Source organism: Morchella sextelata (genome assembly GCF_020137385.1).
Source record: "Morchella sextelata strain SCLS chromosome Unknown scls_9, whole genome shotgun sequence".
Lineage (NCBI taxonomy): Eukaryota > Fungi > Ascomycota > Pezizomycetes > Pezizales > Morchellaceae > Morchella > Morchella sextelata.
The window spans coordinates 991,883-1,015,956 of NW_025408624.1; the positions used below are offsets into that span (position 1 = coordinate 991,883).

Genomic DNA, 24,074 nt, shown 5'->3' on the forward strand with positions numbered 1-24,074 from the left:
TATACCAACGGTATACCACTTTAGCAGAGCAGGGCAGAGTCAGTGCACCTCTCTGGTGATACTCTTTACTATTCCTTATTTTATTAACCCTACCGGCCAAAGGCCGGACCCAGCTTGTATCATATAAAGTGGTAGCCTGAACACTATCAACAGAAAAGATCTCACATATTGTGCTAAGCTGGCTAAATATCATGATATTTCAAGCTCAAACTCTGAGTTCTTCAAGTTGGCAGTGGGGAAGACCCACCTGTTCTCTACTGAACTCTATCAATGTTCATTGGAGTCTTGAGCTAGTTCTATGCCATGACATATACCAGGGAGCTTAATGAGAGAAAGAACACTGTACGCTTTGGAGTGAAACAGGAGTTCAATAGATTTTGTGAGGAGCCTACATGATTCTCAGACAACACGGGCTCAGGCTCAGATAACAGAAACTAAAGCTTGTATTGATTTTGGTGGTGATTTTGTGATGATGAACAAATGAAAGAAACGAGACTATAAGATACAATGAGGGTCTAGCTACTGCCACGGTTGCTATTACGTGACCTGTCCTTGACTTGTAGTCTATAACGTGGGTCTATGGACGAGAGACTATAGTGCCAAGGAATACAACCGAGGCGAGAACGTAGTAGAGTATATTCTTGACTATGGCTATGGGATGGTTCAATCCTGATCGGAGATCCAAGATGAGCCCTATGATGTAGCGTAGTAATATTCGTGGAGTAGAATACAGAGAGAGAGAGAATCTTATATTGCATAGAAGCCGAAGCTTATCGCACACCTAACTACCCGACTACAACCTCCACCGACTAACCCGAAGACAAAAACAAAGTACAAAACCTAACTACCGCAGCTACGAGAACTACGTACATGATAATAAAAACAGCGCACAAAGAGGGCGCGAATAACAAGTGGTACAGGTAAGCAGAATCTAAGCGACAACAAAGAAACCTCCCCGTGGTAAGAAAGAACCCCAGACTTCTCCGTCAACTACATTAGCGAGCACAATCCTAAACATGGTGTTCAACCGAAACGGTATCATTACCAACGTCCCCGGTGTCATATCTGTAACGGCAGCTAGGCGGATTGGCTATGTGAGTTGTCTGGGTATAAGGGAGAAGGATTATGTAGTGTGGTTGGGTTTAGCGAAGCGAGTTTCTATTATGTTCTTTCTGTTTCTGTTATGCGAGGGTATGAGTCAGCATTGGGATAGGGTATGGATATATAAGGGGGGCGTTGTCTTGTGATTTCTTGTTTCTCTTTCTTTCTCTTTTCTCTTTATGCAACCTCTGTGCTTTACAGTCACGAATACTATTTGGTTCGCGCTACGTCATAGGGTTTACCCGGTATACTAGACCAGGTACAACCATTCATAGTCCATAGTCCACAGTCCCCGTTCTTGCCTTAGGTGTACCCTTCGGCCCCATAGTCCATAGTCCACAGTCCCCGTTCTTGCCTTAGGTGTACCCTTCGGCCCCATAGTCCATAGTCCACGAACCTCCCACGTCCACGTCTTCGCCTCGGTTGTATTCCTTGGCTTCATAGTTCCTACGCCCATAGTCCCCGTTACACTTAGGTTGCATCCTCTACAGCCAACCGATACAACACCACCTTGCTTAGCTCTGGTCGTGACTATGTCCGACATCACTCAGGATACGCTGTTGCAGCGTCTTTCAGAATTTCTGACCACCAATGGTCCCCTCCCAGCCGATATAGACTTCGGCGAAGAACTTACGGAGGCTCATAGTCTTATTGCTGAGTGTTTGGAGGCTCTCACCAAGCCTCTTGACACCCCCGCGCCACTAGAACCCGTTATCGACACGGCTCAGGAAGAGGTCATTGCCGGCCTCACTACAGAACTAGAAGCAGCCAATGAAAAGGCTGCCGATTTTTGGCAAACCTTGTGCGATAACCAGGAAGATTTTACCGAAATCATCCGAGGTCGCGACAAGGTTATCGTTGATTTGAAGATTGAGCTGGAGGAATCGAAGGTTGAAGAAGAAGAGCTTCGGTTCCGTCTGGCACTACACCAGGAAAGTCTCGCCACTGCCGACGAGAACCTCGCTGATGCTGAAGATGAAATTCTTCACATCACTTCTGTTGCAAAAGCCTGGGAAGTTCAAGCCAATGCCACTATTGCCGATCTTCGCTCCCGTGTCTCCGTTTCTGCCGCTAGAGTTAAAACCCAATCTCGCCATGGTTCCAAGTCTCGCTACCTCGCCCCTCGCTCCCAAGACCCCCGTACCATCAACAATTGGCGAGAAAAGCCAATTGAACAAGTGTCTCAAAAGCCGGCGTTAAAAGGTCAGCCCCTTTGGTAAAAAATGGCAAATCAAAGGGGCCAGCCCCGCCACCTGTTCCTGTTCTCCCTGCTGCTGCTGTGTCTGAGGATAAGATGTCCGAAGACTCTCTTGTTGTTACCTGTTCCGTCTCCCAGAATCCCGACTTCTTCGTCCCCACCTATGCTCTCATCGATACGGGAGCATCAGGTTATGCGTTCATCGATCATGGTTTTGTGAAAAAGCATGGACTCTCCTTGGAACCCCTGAAAACATCACGCCTACTCGAGGTAATCGATGGTAGGCCAGTCAAATCAGGAAAAATTACCCATGTTGCTCGCCTCTCGTTAGATATCCATGGCCATCAAGAAACTGCTTTGTTTTTCGTTACCCATCTAAGTCACTATCCAATTGTGATGGGAATGCCTTGGATGCGGCAACATGATGTTACCATTCGACCAAAGGAAAATCTACTCGTTTTTAACTCTCGGAACTGCTGTCAACACTGTTCACTCAGTGGAACGGTGGTTACTGTCCATGGCATATCGATCCCCTTACCAGAATTTCATACAGTTGTCAGCTCAGTAGCTGATAAGTCCACCACCGACGTCAAGCAACTCGTACCAAAGGAATTCCACCATCGCCTTCATATGTTTAAAGAATACGATGCCTCAGTCCTTCCACCTCACCGACCCTCCCATGACATTGAAATAATTTTGGAAGAGGGTAAACGACCACCGTATGGACCCATCTATGGCCTGTCGCAGACTGAATTGAAAGCATTACGGGAATATCTTGATGAGAACTTACCCAAAGGATTTATTCGGGCCAGTGAATCACCGGCGGGAGCACCTATAGTATTCGTAAAGAAAAGTGATGGGACTCTCCGGCTATGTGTGGATTACCGAGGCCTCAATGCGATCACGGTCAAAAATCGGTATCCGTTACCACTGTTAAAGGAAACTTTGGCTAAACTTTCGAAGGCACAGTACTATACCAAGTTGGATCTACGTTGGGGATACAATCAGATCAGGGTAGCAAAGGGAGACGAATGGAAAACGGCATTTAGAACTCGATATGGACATTTCGAGTATACAGTAATGCCGTTCGGATTAGCCAACGCCTCCGCCACCTTTCAACATTGGATTAATGATATCCTACGGCCTTATCTCGATCAATTTGTCACGGCTTATTTGGATGATATCCTAATTTATTCGGAAACTTTGTCAGAACATAAGGATCACGTCCAGAAGGTTTTGAAGGTACTTGATGAGAATCATGTTCACCTTAAACCTGAAAAATGTGAATTTATGGTCCAGGAAACGAAATATCTCGGCCTTATTCTTACCCCGGATGGGAATAGGATGGATCCGAAGAAAGTTGTTGACGTATTAGAATGGTCCACACCACGGAATCTCCATGATGTTCAAGTATTTTTGGGATTTGCAAATTTTTATCGACGGTTTATTTTGGGATATTCGAAAATTGTTGCTCCGCTTACAGCCTTGACAAAGAAAAATATCAAATTCGAATGGACGGATGAAAGGGAGGAAGCATTCCAGACATTGAAAAAGATGTTTACAACGGCACCCATACTAATGCACTTTGATCCGGATCGGAAAATCGTGGTAGAAACCGATGCATCCGACTATGTTTCTGCTGGAATCCTGTCCCAACGTGACGATGAAGGAATTCTACATCCAGTCGCTTTCTTCTCTAAGAAACATTCCCCTGCGGAATATAACTATGAAATCTATAACAAAGAACTTCTGGCAATCGTACGATGTTTTGAGGAATGGCGACATCATTTAGAGGGGGCACAATTCCCAATTGAAGTTCTTAGCGACCATCGGAACCTTGAATATTTCATGTCAACAAAATTATTAAACCGTCGACAAGCCCGTTGGTCGGAATTTCTTTCACGTTTCGATTTCGTCATTCAATTTAGACCAGGGAAACAAGGGGTAAAGCCGGATGCATTGACTAGGAGGTCGGGTGACCTACCTAAGGAGGGAGATGAGCGGTTGACGCATCAAAGCAAGGTGGTTTTGAAGTGAAAAAATTTGGATTCAAAGCTAAGTTTGTTCGCGGGTTCTTTTTCAAATGAATCCGCTGAAGGAATGTCCACTGTAGAAGGGTTATTTTTAAATGCTTACCAAGTTGACAGTTTCCCGAATAAAGTCCTTGCAATGCTTCGGAATGGCGTCCGTTACTCGAATAAGATTTCGCTTGCCGAATGTACGGAAGACAATAACGGTCGGCTACTTTATCGTGGAGCACTCTATGTACCGGATGACAACGATCTTCGGCTAAGACTCCTAAAGGAACATCATGACAAACCATCGGCAGGCCATCCAGGCAGAGCAAAGACTTTAGAACTCCTGAATCGAGAGTACTACTGGCCACAGATGCGAAAATATTTCGACCAGTACGTTAGGAATTGCAATGTATGTACCCGTAGCAAGGCACCACGCAATGCACCTTATGGGGTACTTCGACCTATGCCAATACCCGATGGACCATGGAGGGACGTATCAATGGATTTCGTTACTGATCTTCCAGAAAGCGATGGATATAATGCGATATTGGTAGTAGTGGATCGACTAACCAAGATGCGACATCTGATTCCAACCACTAAGGAGGCGGATTCCAAGGAAGTAGCTAGGCTGTATATCGATAATGTTTGGAAGCTACATGGACTACCGGAAACTATGGTATCCGATCGAAGAACTGTAACGGCAGCCATTTGGTTTGGTCATGCGAGGTGTTAGGGTACGAAGAGGAAGGGTTATGCAGTGTGGTTGGGTTTAGCGAAGCGGGTTTCTATTATGTTCTTTCTGTTTCTGTTACGTGAGAGTATGAGTCAGCATTGGGATAGGGTATGGATATATAAGGGGGGCGTTGTTTCGTGATTTCTTGTTTCTCTTTCTTTTCCTTTTCTCTTTATGCAACCTCTGTACTTTACAGTCACGAATACTATTTGGTTCGCGCTACGTCATAGGGTTTACCCGGTATACTAGACCAGGTACAACCATCTATAGTCCATAGTCCACAGTCCCCGTTCTTGCCTTAGGTGTACCCTTCGGCCCCATAGTCCATAGTCCACGAGCTTCCTACGTCCACGTCTTCGCCTCGGTTGTATTCCTTGGCTTCATAGTTCCTACGCCCATAGTCCCCGTTATAAGAACACAATTCGTTGCGGAGTTTTGGAGGTCCCTTTGTGATCGCCTAGAAATATCGCCAAAGTTCTCTACCGCGTTTCACCCCCAAACGGATGGACAGACAGAAAGGATTAATGCTGTAATGGAACAATATCTTCGAAGTTATGTTTCTTATCAACAGGACGACTGGGTTCGATGGTTGCCCATGGCCGAGTTTGCAACAAATAACCATGCTTCGGAAACGACGAGGATCTCTCCATTTTACGCTAATTCAGGGAGGAATCCAAGAATGACTTTTGGTCCTCTGGAACATGGCAAGACGACAGCGGAAGACCAAGCGAATACCATTGCACGAGAGATGAAGGATATACTAGACGTTTTACGAGCTGAATTGTTCCGAGCGCAAAGGATTCAAGAAGAGTCGGCTAATATAAATCGGACTCCAGCGCCTCACTATCGTGTAGGGGATAAAGTTTTCCTATCGACCCGCCATGTCCTCACCAAACGACCCTCGAAGAAACTCGATTGGAAGCGTATTGGGCCATATGTCATTAAGCGAATTGTGAATCCCTATGCCTATGAATTAGAACTTCCCCGTTCTATGAAGGTCCATCCTGTGTTTCATATTTCGTTACTGTCACCGGAAGCCATTGATCCCCTACCGGGTCAGCAACAATTGCCGCCACCCTCAGTCGAAATTGAAGGTCAAGAGGAATGGGAGGTTGAAAACATTTTGGATTCCAGAAGCCGTCGGGGAAGGTTTGAATACTTGGTAAAGTATATTGGTTATGATGAAGCTTCGTGGCAGCCATTGTCGGATGTCGAGCACTCGCCCGATATCGTCAAACGATTCCATGAACGTTATCCACGGAAGCCTAAGCCTACCAGGAGGTAGGCCTTAGAGGGGGGAGTGGTCTGTAACGGCAGCTAGGCGGGTTGGCTATATGAGTTGTCTGGGTACAAGGGAGAAGGATTATGTAGTGTGGTTGGGTTTAGCGAAGCTGTTTGGGGAAATGCCAATGCTAAGCGGTAGTTCTGTAGCTTTTAAACTTGTAATATTGTAAACCGGATTCCGCTCGCTGAGTGACTGATGATGCCACTAAGACGAGGCAGAATCCTCCTTATTTATACATATTGGAACCTATGCCAAGGCCCGCTTTCTAATACTAAAGAGATAACGATAATAGAATAAGATAATCAACCCGAAGATAACCCCAGTAGAAAAGCGCCCCCGCATAGTTCCGTTCCTCCATTCCAATTCTGACACGTAACCATAAACCCCGCAATTGCCAGTAACCGAGCTGTATCATGCTATTGTCCTAGAGCTACTTCCCTAAGTAGAATGGCCTGCAGCCATAAGCCCCGCTTCTATTCCGTTCCAGGTGAGACACCCAATAGTAAGCGTGCCCTCACAACAGCCTAATACTAGTGTGGTTGCACCCGGTGCCCCCACACCCCTCGGTACCTTCCTATGCTTGTTCCTTTGTTACCCAACCGTACTCGCATCACAACCCATCACTCATATTATCCTTATTCCTTGACTTAGGAGCAGTGTTCGTGTTTCCTGTAACACTACTCCCCCTTCCTAGACGTCGCCCTCGACCGTTAAAACCTCTCTATGATAAAAACCCTCTGGGAAAAGTCATAGAGTAGGAAAGGTATCGAGCTAGTCTTCCCTAGTCCGTTGTCGTTTCGGAGGCCGACTCGAGTCGATGACTGGCCCTTGACTCCGTGTATGGGGCCGAATATTCGTGGTTGGTTTGAAGTTCTCATCTAAGAACGCTTCTTGAGGATCGGGTGTTGCGAGTCGTTTTCGTGTGTTCTGTTGCCTGCCAGGGTTGGGATCCTCTCGATAAGGTCGCAACAACATCTCGTGGAATACGTCATGAACCTTCCATTCTACCGGAAGATTCAATCTATAAGCCCTATTTCCTACAGCCGCGGCGACTTCAAAAGGGCCTGTGAACTTGTCTGACCACTTATTATAACCGCCGAGGTTCCGAGTATCCAGCAAGACCTTTTGACCGATTGTGAACCGCTGAGCTGCTGGTCCTGGCCTCGATGCCATTCTGTCAAAGGTTTTCTGCAGCGTATCTCTTGCGGACTCGTGGGCTAGTAGAAGGTCTTCCAAGTAGGTACTTCCCTTGGCATCCAACTGCCCGATTTCCGCGTTTGTTGGCCAATCCGTTCGTGGGTGGAAACCGTAGTTGCAATAGAACGGTGACTGTCCAGTTGACGAGTGCTTTGCATTGTTATATGCGTACTCGCAGATCGGTAGTAGGTCCTTCCATTTCTTTCCTGTTCCTGCGGTATAGCCCCGGATGTAGGATTCGAGGTGCTGGTTGGTCCTTTCTGTTTGTCCATCCGTCTGTGGGTGGAACGAGGTCGAGAGTCTTCTACGAATCCCTAGTCGTTCTGTGATCGCAGCCCAGAAAGCCGATACGAACTGTGTTCCTCTGTCAGAGACAATGCTCCTAGGAAGTCCGTGAAAGCGCCAAATGTCCTTGACAAAGGCGTTAGCAGTCTGTTCCACGTTGATTCCCGTCATTGGAATGAAGTGAGCCATTTTCGTAAAACGGTCCACGACTACCAATACGTTACGGAATCCTGATTTCTCCTTTGGCATTTCTACTACGAAATCCATTGAGATATCAGTCCAAGGTGTGGTGGCTAACTCTAGGGGTTGAGGGAGTGACAAGTGTCTCCGACGTTGCTTGGCTCTCTGGCACACGTCGCAAGTCTTGACGAAGTTGGCTACATCCGTGGACATTCCTGGCCACCAGTAGTTCCTATCGATCAACTCAAGGGTTTTATCCCTTCCTAGATGCCCCGCTACGGGTCTGTCATGATGATCCTCGATGACTTGTCTGACCGCGTATCCTGGCACTACCCAACGACCATCGTGGGTGGCCTCATTCGATCCCGGGGTCCATTCAGTGGCAAGCTCCGTTATTACGGCATCAGCTTCCTCTGTCCCGAAGACTTCAAGGTTTGCGTCAGGGAGAGGTTCATCCCGGAACACTCTCCGAACCCATTGTCTGTCCTGTTCATACCAGTCTTGTAGTGGCTAAGGCAGCTCAGTACCTGGTATGTCGTACCACTGATCCAACGGAGTCCATCCTTCTTCGGGGTTGCCAATGATTTCAGGGCCAGTTTCTACACTGGTCCGTGATTTCCTGACAAATTGTTCTGCGCTGAGCAACTGTTTTACGGGTTGTTCACGCATTACTCCCCCTTCCATAGCGAACTCTGGGCGCCTTGTGAGTGCATCTGGCTTGCCATTCTTTTCGCCTGGTCGGTAATGAATCCTGAAGCGAAAAGGTGCTATCTTTTCGGCCCATCTGGCTTGTCTTCTCGACAACTTCTTGGTCGTTGTGAAGTACTGTAGGTTCTGATCATCCGAATGTATCTGGATAGGAATGTCCGTTCCTTCCAGCCAATGTCTCCAAGTCAAGAGAGGAGAGACTATAGCGAGCATCTCCTTGTCATAGATCTCGTAGTTTACCTCTGCTTCGTTGAACTTGCGAGAGTGGTAAGCTACCGGGTGTAGAATACCGTCCTCGAACACCTGAGAGAGTACTGCGGCCTCAGCCCAGTCACTCGCGTCAGTTTCTATAATCGCTTCACGGTGTTCGTCATAGTGTCGTAGTATTGGGGCAGACGTAAATCTCTCCTTGAGTTCGTCGAAAGCACTTTGCTGTTCACTGCTCCATCGCCATACGGAACCTTTCTTCAAGAGATCGGTCATTGGTCGGCAAACTTCGTAGTACCTGTGGATGAACCGTCGTAGGAAGTTGGCGAATCCGAGGAAACATTGGAGTTCCTTGACCTTGGTGGGTGGTAACCATTCCGTAATTGCCTTCACCTTCTCAGGTGAGACCTGGTTCCCTTTCCCTGATAGTACAAATCCCAAGAATTCTACCTCCTGTTTGTACCATTCCGTTTTCTCGAGGTTCCCGTATAGATGGTTTTGTTGCAGTCGCTCCAATATCTTCCTCACAAGAGTCGTATGCTCTTCTTTAGTCTTTGAATATATTAGAATATCATCCAAGTAGACTACTACGCCTTGATCTAGCAGATCCTTGAATATGGTATTGACCATGACCTGGAACGACGCTGGTGCATTGGTTAAGCCAAAAGGCATTACCCTATATTCGAAGTGGCCGTACTTCGTTCTGAAAGCTGTTTTCCATTCCTCGCCAGCAGCAATCCTAATCAAGTTATAGCCATTTTTCAGGTCTATCTTGGTGAAGAACTCTGCTCCTTTCGTCGAGTCGGCCAGTTCTGTCATGAGTGGAAGGGGGTAGCGATTCTTGACCGTGATAGCATTTAAGCCACTATCACGGGGACTATAGGCGATAGACTGTGGTGCCAAGGAATACAACCTAGGTAGTGACGTAGACGTGGACGTAGACGTAAAGGTATACTTTGACTATGGACTATGGGTGGCTCTACCTGGTATGATAAACCGGTTGGAGCCCTATGACGTAGTGCGAACAAAGAATAATATTCGTGGAATAAAATACAGAGGTTGCGTAAGGAAGAAAGAGAAGAAGGAAAACAGACAAAAGCACGAGACAACGCCCCCTTATATATCCATCCATAATCCAACGATGACTAATACCTTCACATAACAGAAACCCAAAGAACATAACAGAAATCCCCATTACAAATCCTAATTCCACTGCACGATACCTCCTTCCCTCATCCCAGTTCATCACCTAGCCGAAATACATAGCTGCCGTTACAGACCACGCCCCCCTCTAAGGCCTACCTCCTGGTAGGTTTAGGCTTCTCTGGATAACGCTCATGGAATCGTCTAATAATTTCAGGTGAATGTTCAAGGTCCGATAGCGGTTGCCAGGAGGCTTCGTCATATCCCATATATCGTACCAAATATTCAAATCTTCCTCTTCGTTTCCTCGAATCCAAAATATCTTCGACTTCCCATTCTTCCTCCCCTTCGATTTCAACTGGAGGTGGTGGTAATCGTTGTTGTCCTGGTAAAGGATCATTCGCTTCAGGTGACAATAACGAAACATGAAATACTGGATGAATTTTCATCGACCGGGGAAGTTCCAACTCGTAAGCATAGGGATTAACGATTCGTTTAACGCTATAAGGTCCAATACGTTTCCAGTCGAATTTCTTAGAGGGTCGCTTTGTTAGAATATGACGGGTCGATAGAAAAACCTTATCTCCTAAATAATATCGAGGAGCTGGAGTTCGATTGCTATTGGCTGATTCTTCTTGTATCCTTTGCGCCCGGAACATTTCTTCTCTTAGGAAGTCCACCACATCCTTCATTTCCCTTGCAATACGGTTCGCTTGATCCTCCGCCGTCGTTCGACCATGTTCCAAAGGCCCAAATGTTATCCTAGGATTCCTTCCCGAATTAGCATAAAAGGGGGAAACTTTTGTTGTTTCGGAAACGTGGTTGTTGGTTGCAAATTCAGCCATCGGTAGCCATCAGACCCAGTCATCTTGTTGATAGGAAACATAGCTTCGGAGGTATTGTTCCATTATGGCATTAATTCTTTCTGTCTGTCCATCTGTTTGGGGGTGGAATGCAGTAGAGAACTTTGGCGAGATTTCCAATCGATCACAAAGGGACCTCCAGAATTCCGCGACGAACTGTGTTCCTCGATCGGATACCATAGTGTCGGGTAATCCATGTAGCTTCCAGACGTTATCAATATATAGCCTTGCTACTTCCTGTGAGTCCGCCTCCTTTGTCGTTGGTATCAGGTGCCGCATTTTGGTTAGTCTATCCACCACGACCAAAATCGCATTATACCCATCACTCTCAGGAAGATCAGTCACAAAGTCCATCGAGACATCTGTCCAGGGTCCATCGGGAATTGGCATGGGGCGAAGTACTCCATAAGGTGCATTGTGTGATGCCTTGCTACGGGTGCACACATTGCAATTCCTAATATACTGATCGACAAACTTCCGCATCTGTGGCCAGTAATATTCTCGACTTAGGAGCTCCAGAGTCTTCGCTCTACCCGGATGTCCTGCAGATGGTTTGTCATGATATTCTTTTAAAAGCCTTAGTCGAAGGTCATCGTCGTCTGGTACATATAGCATGCCTCGATAAAGCAGCCGACCGTTGTTATCTTCCATACATTCGGCAAGTGAGATTTTGTTTGAGTGGCGTATGCCATTCCGAAGCATATTGAGGACCTTGTTTGGGAAACTATCCACTTGGTAAGCTTTTGAAAATAACTCCTCTACAGTGGACGCTCCTTCAGCGGATTCATTTGACAAAGAACCCGCGAACAAACTTAGCTTGGTATCCAAATTTTTTCGCTTCAGAATCACTTGACTCTGATGCGTTAACCGTTCATCCCCCTCTTTAGGTAGGTCACCTGACCTCCTAGTCAATGCATCTGGTTTTGTTCCTTGTTTTCCTGGCCGAAATTGTATAACGAAATCGAAGCGTGAAAGAAATTCGGACCAACGGGCTTGTCGACGATTTAACAATTTTGTTGTCATAAAATACTCAAGATTCCGATGGTCGCTAAGAACTTCAATTGGAAATTGAGCTCCCTCCAGATGATGTCGCCATTCTTCAAAACATCGTATAATTGCTAAAAGTTCTTTGTCATAGATTTCGTAGTTGCATTCTGCGGGAGAGTGTTTCTTGGAAAAGAAAGCAACTGGATGTAGGATTCCTTCGTTGTCACGTTGAGATAGGATTCCTGCTGAAACATAGTCGGATGCATCAGTTTCTATCACAATTTTTCGATCTGGATTGAAATGAGCTAGTATCGGTGCCGTTGTAAACATCTTTTTCAAAGTCTGAAATGCTTCCTCCCTTTCATCCGTCCATTCAAATTTAACGTTTTTCTTTGTCAAGGCTGTAAGCGGGGCAACAATTTTCGAATATCCCAAAATAAACCGTCGGTAGAAATTTGCAAATCCTAGGAATACTTGAACATCACGAAGGTTTGTCGGTGTAGTCCATTCCAAAACATCGATAACTTTCTTTGGATCCATTCTATTCCCATTCGGAGTAAGGATTAAACCAAGATATTTTGTTTCCTGAACCATAAATTCACATTTTTCAGGTTTAAGGTGAACATGATTTTCATCAAGTACCTTTAGAACTTTCTGAATATGTTCTTTATGTTCTGATAGGGTCTCGGAATAGATAAGGATATCGTCTAAGTATGCTGTTACGAATTGATCGAGGTAGGGACGTAGAATATCATTGATCCAATGCTGAAATATGGCAGGGGCATTAGCTAATCCAAACGGCATTACTGTATATTCGAAATGTCCATATCGAGTCCGGAATGCTGTTTTCCATTCATCTCCCTCCGCTATCCTGATTTGATTATATCCCCATCGTAAATCCAACTTAGTATAGTATTGTGCTCTTGACAACTTAGCCAGGGTTTCTTTCAACAATGGTAATGGATATCGATTTTTGATTGTAATCGCATTTAGGCCTCGATAGTCAACACAAAGTCGAAGGGTTCCATCGCTTTTTTTCACAAACAGTATGGGTGCTCCCGCTGGTGATTCACTGGCTCGAATAAATCCTTTGGGTAAATTTTCATCAAGATATTCTCGTAGTGCTTTTAACTCAATTTGAGATAATCCATATATAGGTCCATATGGTGGTCGTTTGCCTTCCTCTAATACTATCTCGATGTCATGGGATGGTCGATGTGGTGGGAGAATTGAAGCATCATATTCTTTGAACATGTGAAGACGATGGTGAAATTCTTTCGGTACTAATTGTTCGATATCGATAGTGGATTTCTCGGTTGCTGAAACGATGACTGTATGGTGTTCCGGTAAGGGGATCGAGATACCATGAACAATAACTGTAGTTCCACTGAGTGAACAGTGTTGACAACAGCTTCGAGAGTCAAAAACAAGTAGATTTTCTTTTGGTCGAATCGTAACATCATGTCGTCGCATCCAAGGTATCCCCATCACAATCGGATAGTGTCCTAACTTCGTTACAAAACATGGCGCCGTCTCCCGATGACCATGAATGTCTAGCGAGACATCGACAATATGGGTAATTTTTCCTGACTTAATAGGCCTTCCGTCTATAACGTCTACATGGCGAGGTATTTTAAGGGGGGTCATTGTAAGATTGTTGTGGCGTGCAAAGGATTCATCAATGAAAGCATATCCTGATGCTCCGGTATCAATAAGGGCGTAGGTAGGTATAAACGAATTTTTATTCTGTGAAATCGAACAAGTTACTACAAGTTGATTTCCATCCATTTCCTCCTCTGATACCGAAAAACCAGAAATACACATCCTAGAAAAATCCTTAAACGGTCCCTGGGCTAAGCCACTTAGTGCAGGGACAAATCTTTTGCCGACTCATTATCGCTTCCATCATTTTCTTCCACTGTCAACGCCGCTCCTCTCATCACAGGCCTCCTTGGTTGATTTCCAGTTGCCCTCGCTTGGGGGCAATTTCTAACCATATGCCCGACACCTCCGCAATAGAAACATCGGCCCTCAGCTAATCGGGCGTTTCTTTCGGCAGGGGTAGGGCGACGACGTCCTCCAGACAGGTCCATGGGTACATCACCTCCAGGACGGAACGAGGGGTGATTCTCAGTGGCAGGTGGGTTGGCAGCAGGGGCAGCAGGACGGGGAGCAGGAACAGGATTTGTTGGTGGAGGACGCGGAGCCGGGGTCGCAGTAGTAGTCCAAGGTTTTTTACTACCTCGCTTAGCTTCCGCCGCCCGTCGTCGGTTATCCAACCGTTGCAAGAGTGTTGCACAACCATCTACCGTTGCAGGAGTCTCATGGTGTATCATCGATTCGTCCAGTTCCCCATTAATTCCTTCCATCAAAGCCTCAATCCGAGAGACTTCATCCATACCCGACTCAGCAGCATACCGTTGAAACTCAGCAAAATAATCGGCAAAAGTTCGAGTGCGTTGTCTGATGTTCCGAAGATTTCTTCTAGCTGTACGCATTCGATCGGGGTCTCCAAAAGCTGTATCCAGAATCTCATAAAACCGTGTCATAGAAGGTAAGGCAATACCTTCTTCTCCCATGTACTGTAAAAACTGATTGGCAGCAGCACCTTCCAATCTGCTGAACGCGTACGATAACTTAGACTGTAGTGTAGGATAGCGATCGATATTTCCCAGTAACTTGATTTTCATTTGTTGCTTGAATAAGTGTAGTCTTTCTCGATCACGATCCCCCCTAAACACATCGGGATCTGGGAGTTTCTCCGACCGATAGGTGGTACCTGTAACTGGTGGCGCTGGAGGTACAGGTGGAGCGTTGTTTCCAATAGGTTCTTCGTCAGGGGCCACAACCTCAACAGCAGTTCGTTGAGCTCGGGCAGCAGTAAGATCTCGTTCAAATATCCTTCTTGCCCTCTCAGCCTCCGCTTCTATCTCCTGTAAATCCGTTGCATATTGAATAAGACCATTTTGACACTGTTGAAGAAGCGCATAAGCTTCAGCTCCGACAACATGATCGACCTGTGGATGCGCTTCAAAAAATCTTTGGAGGTTATCGTTGAGTTGTTGATAATCGACATGGACATGTTCCGACATTGTAGGCTATGGTGTTGTATTGGTTGGCGATAGAGGACGCAACCTACGTATCACGGGGACTATAGGCGATAGACTGTGGTGCCAAGGAATACAACCTAGGTAGTGACGTAGACGTGGACGTAGACGTAAAGGTATACTTTGACTATGGACTATGGGTGGCTCTACCTGGTATGATAAACCGGTTGGAGCCCTATGACGTAGTGCGAACAAAGAATAATATTCGTGGAATAAAATACAGAGGTTGCGTAAGGAAGAAAGAGAAGAAGGAAAACAGACAAAAGCACGAGACAACGCCCCCTTATATATCCATCCATAATCCAACGATGACTAATACCTTCACATAACAGAAACCCAAAGAACATAACAGAAATCCCCATTACAAATCCTAATTCCACTGCACGATACCTCCTTCCCTCATCCCAGTTCATCACCTAGCCGAAATACATAGCTGCCGTTACAGCCACGAAAGTCTATGCATAGCCTCAGTTTTCCATTGGCTTTCTTCACGAACAGGATCGGTGCTGCTGCCGGGCTGGTGGAGGGGACTATTTTGCCCGAGGCTAGCATTTCATCCAAGTACTCCCGGAGTGCCTTTTGTTCCACTGGGGAGAGCGCATAGATCGGTCCCCATGGAGGCTGCTTTCCTTCCATAAGGGGAATGGTATGGTCCCATTCAGAGTGATCAGGTAGTCGATCGGCTCCCTCCTTAGAGAAGACGTCGACGAAGTCCTGGTACTCCATCGGTATAGCACTAGCGAGAGTCTCGCCTACCAATGCCCTTGCCCAGAAGGGGTGTTGCTCGATCATCATCTGTGTCTCGGGTGACGACCTCAACAGCCTGATGACCAGCTCTTCTGGGTCTTCTTCGTATATATCATACATGGTCCTGAAGCATTCCTTCACTTGACAATTGATGTTGTCGAAGGTGACCTTGTTCTGTCCCCAATGTATGGTAGGTTGATGCTCCTTGAGCCATCGATGTGGTATGACGAGGTCTTCTCCTGCGAATGAGCCAACCTCACAGACGATGTCTCTGTCTAGATGGTTGCCGACGCGGAGGGTAAGGGATTGGGTGATGTGAGTGCCGGAGTTAGGCATAGGGGTACCGTCAGCCTGTCTGATGATGAGGGGCTTGGGTCGAGGTTGAGTTGGGATCTTAAGACGATGGACACAGTTCCAGGACATAACCCAGTCCTCTGTTCCGCTGTCCAGGAGTGCGTTGACTGTTTCTGCATTTTGGGTACTAGTTGCGGGGTGGTTCCAAGAGATCTCAATCTCAAGGCGGGTTTCTTGGTGATGTGAAGACATGTTCGTATGTTTAACAAGTGTAAGGTAAGGTAGGTTGTTCTTTGGTATGAGTGGGTTGATGTTGATGGTTTTTGTTCTGAGCGCGGGGCGAGGGAGTTTATATAGAAAATTCGAGCGTTAATAAAGATCATAGTACAACACTTACGCACCAGGCGTTTCGGAATGTGACCCCGCTTCTCGAAGTGTGTGTAAAGAGAATTTAAATTGCGCGAAATAACAACCGATAGAACATAACACAACCCGATCCCTTTAGAAAAGTCTTCCTTCCAAAACAGAATAGAAAAGCCGTAACACAACATAGAATGAAACACCGCATAAAATAGAAATACCCAATCAATTTAGTCCTCCAAGTTCGTAATCCTTGCCCTGAATGCCTCATTTTGTGGCCCTAATTTCCGTTTCTTATCACCCTCCCTTCCGTTATCCTTTCTCCCGGAAGGATACTCTTTTCTCTTCAGGTTCGTTAACCTGACCTTACTTGTCGCCACGCAATCCTTCACGAAGTGGTTATCTCTACCGCAACGGAAACACTTTCCTTCCTTCTGCCATTTCTCCTTCTCTTCTTTGGTGACACCTAAGTCATCCGAGGTCTTGGAGTTGTTGGCTGATGCGGACAGAGTTTTCCGAGGATTTGCGTTGTTGCGCGATTTCCGCCGTTCCGTTTTTTCCTCGCGAGATTTCACAGTATCCTTTCCTCGCAGGATTTCTTTCCGAGCCTTCACCTCGTGGTCCTTGCGTCCAACTTTTCGTACCCAGGTTAACCATTCCACGAAATCTTCGGGTTCCTCAATCGCGTTAGAGAGCCTTTGTTCCAGCGAGGAGTTTATTCCTGTTAGGATCATGGACCTCATGACAACTGGTCCAACTCGTGCGTCCCATTCCAGGTTCTGCATCTCGTTAATGTAGTCGTCGATTGGGCCAGTTTGACGGAGCTTGTCCATCTTCTGCTTAGCCTGCTCCTGACTTGTACGGTTGCCATATTGGGTGCGAAGTTCCTGCTTGAACCGTTCCCAGGTTCCGATGCTGCTGTCCAAAGCTAACCTCTCCGTAAAATTCCGCCAAAAGTTCGCCGCACTACCGGTAAACTCGAGGGATGCCCACATAATCTTGGTGCCGTTATCCCATTGGACCTTCTTCTGGAGGCTGATTAGAATTTCCATCTGGTCGATCCAGAGTCTTACGTCTTGATCGGCTTTTCCGGAGAAGGGAATGTTGGCTTTTTTGGGTGCATCACCTATGGTGGCGCGAGGGGGGTGTGAGAGTTCTTGCTCTCGTTGGCGCCTCCTTTCGTGTCTTCGTTTCTTACGTTCCAGCCGCTTGCGGCGTTCGCCTTCCGAATCTGAGGAATCCGATGGGGATGATCCTGGTGCTTCTGGGGCGTTACCTCCCTTATTGCCATTCCCGTTACCCCCACCTTGTGCTCCTTGACCTCCTTGCTTCCCTTGTTGGCTGCTATGCTTAGGGTTGCTTCTTGGTGCTAGGCTTTGGTCTTCGAGGTCTTCACTGGATTCGGAGCCAGCTGGAGGGGCAACTGGTGGGTTTTTGGGGGGTGGTTTGGGAGGTGGGCCTGATCCTCCGCCTCCTGTTACTGGGGCCAGTGGTCGTTCCTCAGCCGTTTTACGGGCTGTTTCCTTCATCTGCTCCATCATTTCCTCTAGAGCCGTCTTTGTTCCGGAGAACCCATCTACCAGTGAGGCCTGCTGCTGCATGGTTCTTTCCAACTGTGCTAGTGTGGCTGCCACGCCTTCTGGGACTTGGGCTGGCCCTTCCTTTGGTAGTTTCTGGATCCAATCAGCCAGCATGGTTATATGCTGAGCCTGCTCTTCCTGTCGCTGTTGGTGGGCCCTAGTAGTGTTGACGATCTGTTCCAAGACTTGACCGAGATTCGTAGTAGTTGCGGCTGTTTCTGCCCGCACTTGCGCGAGGATAATCCCTTCGCGATGCTCCCGTTCTTCTTGGTCCTGGTTGAACTTCACCTGCAACTCGCGGATGAGTCTGGTCTGCTCTTCGTGCTGCTGGGTAAGCTGCGCCGCGTGCTGCCGAGTAATTTCCCTGATTGCGGGGAGGTCTTGGACGCTCACAGTGAGGTCTCCAAGTCCGCGGCTCAGCTGCTGAACCACTGGGGCTCCTCTCCGTTCGATTTCCTGCCCGATGATTTCTCCAAAGGGGTGCTCGATACGGCGTTCCTCTACGTCCATATCCGTGTCCTCGTCTTCGTCCGTTACCCTGGGGACCGAGGGCCTCGGAATAGAAGACCTCTCTCTGATTGGCGTTTTGTACGGGGAATAGTCTCGATAGTCCCCTTGCCTGCGGGAGCGGGGTTGGCCATAGGATGCGGCCGGCTGAGTCGATCTGAAGAGGTCGCTGATCGGCATGTCCAGATCCCTCCTGTGGCGCTGTCTCGCCTGGGTCTCGACTATACCTCGATCTCTCACGGTGATCGAGCTCTCCATGTTGTAGTCTTCCTCCATTTGTTGCTGATGACCCCTTGACATCGCTAAGTTGCTCGATTCTGAGTTGTGGCTGTCTTCTGCACCAGGGTTGAACGACGAACCAAGGGACGGAGTGAGCTAATCCGTGGGATTGCTGACTGAGGGTGACTTTAATGGGGAACAGTTCGGGATAGTTGAGAATCTCCGGGTAGTGTTCTTCGAATGCGCAAGTAGTACCTACTTCGGCAAAAAACCCGGCGTACTCAAGGTATCCGCAATAGAGGTGTTCGGCACTGCCTCTGCGAACGACAAAAGAGGTGGTGCAAGTAAAGTTGTTGATAGCTGCTGTTGCTACTCGGGGATGCATACGGTATCAAAGAGTCCTCCTAATAGGCTACTTTCTTATTCTTTTACTTGAGCGCACGGTGACTATCCGCCACAAACAAAATACTCTCAAGTATTGGTCTAAGCAAGTAGTTGTCTTATCGGGACGTTGATAATATGCGATCGATAAAATAATAGCGTAGTGGATAAGGAACAATATAGTGTTTGGGGAAATGCCAATGCTAAGCGGTAGTTCTGTAGCTTTTAAACTTGTAATATTGTAAACCGGATTCCGCTCGCTGAGTGACTGATGATGCCACTAAGACGAGGCAGAATCCTCCTTATTTATACATATTGGAACCTATGCCAAGGCCCGCTTTCTAATACTAAAGAGATAACGATAATAGAATAAGATAATCAACCCGAAGATAACCCCAGTAGAAAAGCGCCCCCGCATAGTTCCGTTCCTCCATTCCAATTCTGACACGTAACCATAAACCCCGCAATTGCCAGTAACCGAGCTGTATCATGCTATTGTCCTAGAGCTACTTCCCTAAGTAGAATGGCCTGCAGCCATAAGCCCCGCTTCTATTCCGTTCCAGGTGAGACACCCAATAGTAAGCGTGCCCTCACAACAGCCTAATACTAGTGTGGTTGCACCCGGTGCCCCCACACCCCTCGGTACCTTCCTATGCTTGTTCCTTTGTTACCCGACCGTACTCGCATCACAACCCATCACTCATATTATCCTTATTCCTTGACTTAGGAGCAGTGTTCGTGTTTCCTGTAACAGAAGCAGGTTTCTTTTATGTTCTTTCTGTTTCTGTTATGCGAGGGTATGAGTCAGCATTGGGATAGGGTATGGATATATAAGGGGGGCGTTGTCTCGTGATTTCTTGTTTCTCTTTCTTTCTCTTTTCTCTTTATGCAACCTCTGTACTTTACCCGCTCGCCTCTGGCTCGCGGTAGGATTTCTTCCCCCCGAGATGGAGTTATACTGATTCTCGAATTGCTTCGGTCCCTGAACTTCCCTCGCTCGACACCCCCCATTCTTTGCTCGTTCGGTGCCCTCACGGGATGCGTCCACCGTTCACCCCTCGCCAAACCAGCGGCTACTCTCGAAAGCCGCCTTCGCCCCTCCTTACTTTCACTCATCGCACGAGTGATCCCACACGTCGGGTACGCACACTGTCAGTAATCTCCAGTCAGCGAGAACCTACTGCCAAAGCGCTCGACAGCTCGCGAAGTTAGCGACCTCTCGGTCGCGAAACTATCGTCAAATTTTTTACCGAGGTCCCGTGACCTTACCCCTCTTTATCGGCCTTAACCAGGCAACCCTTTTTACCCGAGGCGGCCCGCTCCCCTCACCCCAACCCAACCGGTCTCCGAGACCACCCTCAACACAATACGGTCGGCACTTTCGATTGCGACCCCCATACATACTGAGCCTTCGGCTCAACCCTTTTTGCATGTCCCCTCCAGAGGACACCACTTCAATCACGACTCGGGCACAGTCTTTAGCCGTTGCTCTAGGGACCGACGACCCCACCCACTCCTTACTTGACCTACCGGTCACCACTCTTTACTTCCTCGCTGTTTGACAAGCAGATGCTCGAGGACCAATACTCAACCCACCCCCCCTAGCTTTCACCCCTGACGCTGTTGCGGTTGGCTTTTCCTGCCTTCGTGCGCGTGGTTTCCCAGTCCTGTTAAGGTTCGTCCACAGATATGACACCGGGAACTTTGGTAATGATATCGTTTCGATTGAACACTACGTATAGGATTGTGCTCGCTAATGTAGTTGACGGAGAAGTTTGGGGTTTTTCTTCTTACTACGGGGAGGTTTCTTTGTTGTCGCTTAGATTCTGCTTACCTGTACCACTTGTTATTCGCGCCCTCTTCGTGCGCTGTTTTGTTTTATTATGTACGCGGTTCTTGTAGCTGCGGTAGTTAGTTTTGTACTTCGTTTTTGCTTTCGGGTTAGTCGGTGGAGGTTGTAGTCGGGTAGTTAGGTGTGCGATAAGCTTCGGGTTCTATGCAATATAAGATTCTCTCTCTCTCTCTGTACTTTACAGTTACGAATACTATTTGGTTCGCGCTACGTCATAGGGTTTACCCGGTATACTAGACCAGGTATAACCATCCATAGTCCATAGTCCACAGTCCCCGTTCTTGCCTTAGGTGTACCCTTCGGCCCCATAGTCCATAGTTCACGAACCTCCTACGTCTACGTCCACGTCTTCGCCTCGGTTGTATTCCTTGGCTTCATAGTTCCTACGCCCATAGTCCCCGTTACAACCAGGTTCGAGGCCGTAAAGCTGAACAACGGGCCATTCGGAATACGATGGCACAATTTACCGCCCCCACCGCTGTCGCACACCTATCTCATACCGCCGGAGGCCTCGCCCCAATGGACCTCTCCGCCCTCGAAGCCCATCCCACTCAATGCCCTACCGCCGAACAATGATACACTTTTGTCAATAGACAATGCAAAACCTCTGCCGCCGAAAAACAATAGCGAAGGGACAACAATCTCTGTATGTACTGCGCTAACCCCAGCCATATCTTTGCCAACTGTCCCTCTGCCAATCGCCCACGCGGTAATCAACCGGTTATGCGGGGTGCCCTCCTCGCACCCGGTCATACTACCGCCGACCCGGCTGTCCTACCGGTCGCTAGTCCCGCCTCCTCCGAGTCGGGTTTTCAGTAGTCCCAGGCTTGATCAATGGCCCCTGCCCGGGACCTTCTAATGTTTCTCCTTTGTCTGCGTTTTCTATCTCTGGCTTCTCGGTATCGTCTGTGGAGGATAAATTGGATGGGGATCATTTTGTTGCTTCTTGTAAAATTGTAAACAATAGAATATCCATTCAAACCCACGCATTGATTGATACCGGTTGCTCAGGATTCGCATTCATTGATGAAACATTCACACGCCATAACAACCTCCCATTTCTCCCCCTTAAATCACCCCGCACTCTTGAAGTCATCGACGGACGGCCCATATCTTCTGGACAGATTACTCACCTCTGCTACCTACCGCTATCAATTGACTCTCACCATGAAACTATCCCCTTCTTCGTCACCAAACTCGGCTCGTACCCACTCGTACTCAGAATCTCCTGGCTTCAATTACATGACGCTACGTTACGGTTTAAGGACAATACTATACTGTTCGACTCGAATACTGTAAACGCAAGTGCAACTCTTCCGCAATACTCGTTCCCATTAGAGGGATTGCGCCACCGCCCCGTTTCCACCTCGTCAGTTCAGCTGCTTTTTATCGCTTTTCTCGAAGGGACAAGCTCCAAATCTTTAGCACAACTATTGAGGAAATGGACCAAAACATAGGCGAGGCCCCTAGGGAAGACTGGAGGAACCGAGTCCCAACCCGGTATAAGAGGTTTCACGAAATGATGGATGAAAAGTTCGCTAACGAGATGCCGCCTCGCCGCCCCTATGACCATAAGATACCGCTTAAGGAAGGGAAAGAGCCCCCGTTTGGGCCACTTTATGGTATGTCCCATGAGGAACTTATTGTGCTTAAGCAATACATACAGCACAACCTCCAAAAAAGCTTCATTCAGGCCATCTCTTCGCCTGCCGGTGCCCCTGTCCTATTTGTTAAAAAGGCCAATGGAACACTCCGCCTCTGTGTCGATTATCGTGGCCTCAACGAACTCACTGTCAAAAACCGCTACCCGCTGCCGCTCATCCGGGAAACTCTCGACCGCTTCTCCAAAGCCAAGTAGTATACCAAACTTGACCTTCGCCAAGGGTATAATCAGATCCGAATGGTTGAGAGTGAAGAATAGAAAACAGCCTTCCGTACACGTTACGGACATTTCGAATATACGGTGATGCCCTTCGGCCTTACCAATGCGCCGACCACCTTCCAACACTTCATTAATGATTGCGTACGCGACTACCTTGATATGTTCTGTACAACCTACCTTGACGATATTCTCATTTACAGCGACACCTTCGAGGAACATCAAGTACACGTCGAAAAGGCCCTGGAAGCCCTACAAAGAAATGGAGTACTGCTGAAACCAGAGAAATGTGAATTTCATACACAAAGTACCACCTATCTCGGCCTCATTATCGAACCCAATGGTATTAAAATGGACCCAAGGAAAGTAGAGACAGTGAAGGATTGGACCGTCCCCAAAACAGTTAAGGATTTGCAAGTATTTCTAGGTTTCGTTAACTTTTACCGCTGATTTATACGCAGATTCTCGGAACTGGCTTCCCCCCTTATCAGACTGACACGTAAGGACATATTATTTGAATAGACACCTGAAGCCCAAACTGCCTTCAACGCCCTGAAAGAAGCCTTCACAACGGTTCCTATTCTTACTCATTTTGACCCGGAGAAAGAAATTACTGTGGAAACCGACACATCTGACTATGTCTCTGCCGGTGTACTCTCCCAATATGATGATAATGGTACCCTTCGACCCGTCGCATACTTCTCAAAAAAGCACTCCCCTGACGAATGCAACTACGAGATTTACGATAAGGAATTACTGGTGATTATTCGATCTTTTGAGGAATGGCGACCGGAACTTGAAGGGGCTGCACATCCAATTGCCGTCATTTCCGATCACAAGAATCTCGAATACTTTATGAGTACTAAACAATTCAACCGGAGACAAGCACGGTAGGCGGAATATCTGTCACGGTTTAATTTTGTCATTAAGTACCGACTAGGGAAATAAGGAGGGAAACCGGACACGTTGACAAGAAGATCAGGAGATCTCCCTGGAGAGGGGGATGAAAGACAATTACATCAGAGTCAAGTTGTATTGAAGAAAGAGAATCTTGATGCAAAGCTAAGTTTGTTGGCGGTTCTTTCTCAAATGAGCCCGCTGAAAAGAACGCCTCACTGCATAGACTATTCAATGAAGGATATAGCGCTGACCCGTTTCCACAAAAAATACTGGATATGCGGAATAAATGTGAACGACAATCAAAGGACATATCACTCGCCGAATGCACCGAGGTTGAAGGCCG

At 47.3% G+C, this 24,074-nt stretch overlaps 6 protein-coding genes across 6 annotated transcripts; 3 read left to right on the top strand and 3 right to left on the bottom strand.

Moving 5' to 3' along the window:
• Positions 1–1,634: 1,634 nt before the first annotated feature.
• Positions 1,635–4,332, top strand: H6S33_012939 (uncharacterized protein; the record flags this gene model as incomplete). The annotated part of the gene is made up of 2 exons (XM_044844294.1): positions 1,635–2,304; positions 2,346–4,332. Coding segments are annotated over 2 exons (2,657 nt in total), but the record flags the coding sequence as incomplete, so codon positions are not given.
• Positions 4,333–4,399: 67 nt separating this feature from the next.
• On the top strand, positions 4,400–6,335 carry H6S33_012940 (uncharacterized protein; the record flags this gene model as incomplete). Its single annotated transcript, XM_044844295.1, has 2 exons — positions 4,400–4,993; positions 5,328–6,335. The coding sequence occupies 2 exons, from the start codon at positions 4,400–4,402 to the stop codon at positions 6,333–6,335; spliced, it is 1,602 nt and encodes a 533-aa protein (XP_044694649.1).
• A 7,432-nt stretch (positions 6,336–13,767) lies between these two features.
• Positions 13,768–14,997, bottom strand: H6S33_012941 (uncharacterized protein; the record flags this gene model as incomplete). The annotated part of the gene is made up of 1 exon (XM_044844296.1): positions 13,768–14,997. One exon carries the CDS (start codon positions 14,995–14,997, stop codon positions 13,768–13,770), a length of 1,230 nt encoding a protein of 409 aa, XP_044694650.1.
• Positions 14,998–15,411: 414 nt separating this feature from the next.
• H6S33_012942 (uncharacterized protein) lies at positions 15,412–16,305 on the bottom strand (the record flags this gene model as incomplete). The annotated part of the gene is made up of 1 exon (XM_044844297.1): positions 15,412–16,305. One exon carries the CDS (start codon positions 16,303–16,305, stop codon positions 15,412–15,414), a length of 894 nt encoding a protein of 297 aa, XP_044694651.1.
• Positions 16,306–16,643: 338 nt separating this feature from the next.
• Positions 16,644–18,800, bottom strand: H6S33_012943 (uncharacterized protein; the record flags this gene model as incomplete). The annotated part of the gene is made up of 1 exon (XM_044844298.1): positions 16,644–18,800. One exon carries the CDS (start codon positions 18,798–18,800, stop codon positions 16,644–16,646), a length of 2,157 nt encoding a protein of 718 aa, XP_044694652.1.
• Positions 18,801–20,530: 1,730 nt separating this feature from the next.
• H6S33_012944 (uncharacterized protein) lies at positions 20,531–22,810 on the top strand (the record flags this gene model as incomplete). Its single annotated transcript, XM_044844299.1, has 4 exons — positions 20,531–20,656; positions 21,218–21,598; positions 21,741–22,321; positions 22,378–22,810. The coding sequence occupies 4 exons, from the start codon at positions 20,531–20,533 to the stop codon at positions 22,808–22,810; spliced, it is 1,521 nt and encodes a 506-aa protein (XP_044694653.1).
• Between the last annotated feature and the right edge of the window lie 1,264 nt (positions 22,811–24,074).